A 1,078-nucleotide genomic window follows, 5' to 3' on the forward strand; every position below is an offset into this window, starting at 1 on the left:
CCACAGACCATAGGGAGGTCAGGGATGTGAGGAGGAAGTGCCTTGGGGAAGCAGGTGCCTCCAGGAAGCACTGGACAGGCCACCTCTGTCCCCCAGGCAGCTCCAACCGTCCTCTGAAGCTGGTGGGAGACTTCACCGTCACTGTCCACCCGAAGGAAATCCGCACCTTCTTCGTTCACTTTCAAGAGCCACCAGTGACCCCATAGAACAGAACCAGGGCCGCAGGAAGGCAGCGTGGCCAGTGCCCCAAGGCCGGGTGACTCTCCGGGAAAGCTGAGAAGCTGCCTGCTGCCAGCAGGATGTGATCATACTTGCAGATTTCATTCTTGATTTTTTTAATAAAATTTAAATCACAACGTCCTGTTTCTCCCTTTCCCCATTTGATCAGCCCTCTTCTCTGACAGGCGGGATATGGTCACACACACACACATGCACACCTTCATTCACTTCCCAAAGCCAACCCCACAACATGCTGGGAAATGCCGACAGGGATACCCTGACCCTGCCGGCTCTCAGGCTTAGAATTCTGAGGAAGGGGACTGTCCTACAGGCAAGAGCAACACCCTGACCCCCCAGACGAGGGCAGTGCCAGGACCTCACCCTGGTATTTCTTCAGGGAGCATCCCTAGTCACACAGCAGGGGCTGAACAACCACAATGACCAACCTCACATCCACCCCGGCCAGGTGGCCCCACCAAAGGAGTCGTGAAGAGGCTGTCCACTTCCAGTGCTCTCTCAACTTCAGAATCCGGACTAGGAGCGTCAACAGATGCCTAATCAACTTGTGTTGTTGTTTGTCGTTGTCATGGGTGCCATCAAATCAGTTCTGCTCATAGTGACCCTGTGCGCAACAAGAGGAAATGCTGCCCCCTGTGGCGTCCTCACCCCCGCCGCGTGCTGAAGCCCACTGTTGCAGCCTCCGTGTCCGTCCATCTCACTGAGGGCCTTCCCCTCTTTCGCTGACCCTCCACCTTACCAAGCATGACGTCCTTCTCCAGGGACTGGTCCCTTCTGACAACAAGACCAAAGTAGGTGAGACAAAGTCTGGCCATTCTTGCTTCCAAGGAGCATTCCGGCT

The 1,078-nt window shown here is 55.6% G+C and overlaps 1 protein-coding gene across 1 annotated transcript in view; it reads left to right on the forward strand.

Moving 5' to 3' along the window:
- MAN2B2 (mannosidase alpha class 2B member 2) overlaps positions 1–206 on the forward strand; it is a 31,875-nt gene extending 31,669 nt beyond the window's left edge. The window contains exon 18 of the mRNA XM_007956313.1: positions 97–206. Within this exon, the coding sequence (XP_007954504.1) occupies positions 97–206 (110 nt within the window). The remainder of the gene's footprint in view (positions 1–96) is intronic.
- The last annotated feature ends 872 nt before the right edge of the window (positions 207–1,078 follow it).

Source organism: Orycteropus afer, unplaced genomic scaffold (genome assembly GCF_000298275.1).
Source record: "Orycteropus afer afer isolate SDZICR_OR568_19922 unplaced genomic scaffold, OryAfe1.0 scaffold00605, whole genome shotgun sequence".
In the NCBI taxonomy this organism is placed as follows: Eukaryota; Metazoa; Chordata; class Mammalia; order Tubulidentata; family Orycteropodidae; genus Orycteropus; species Orycteropus afer.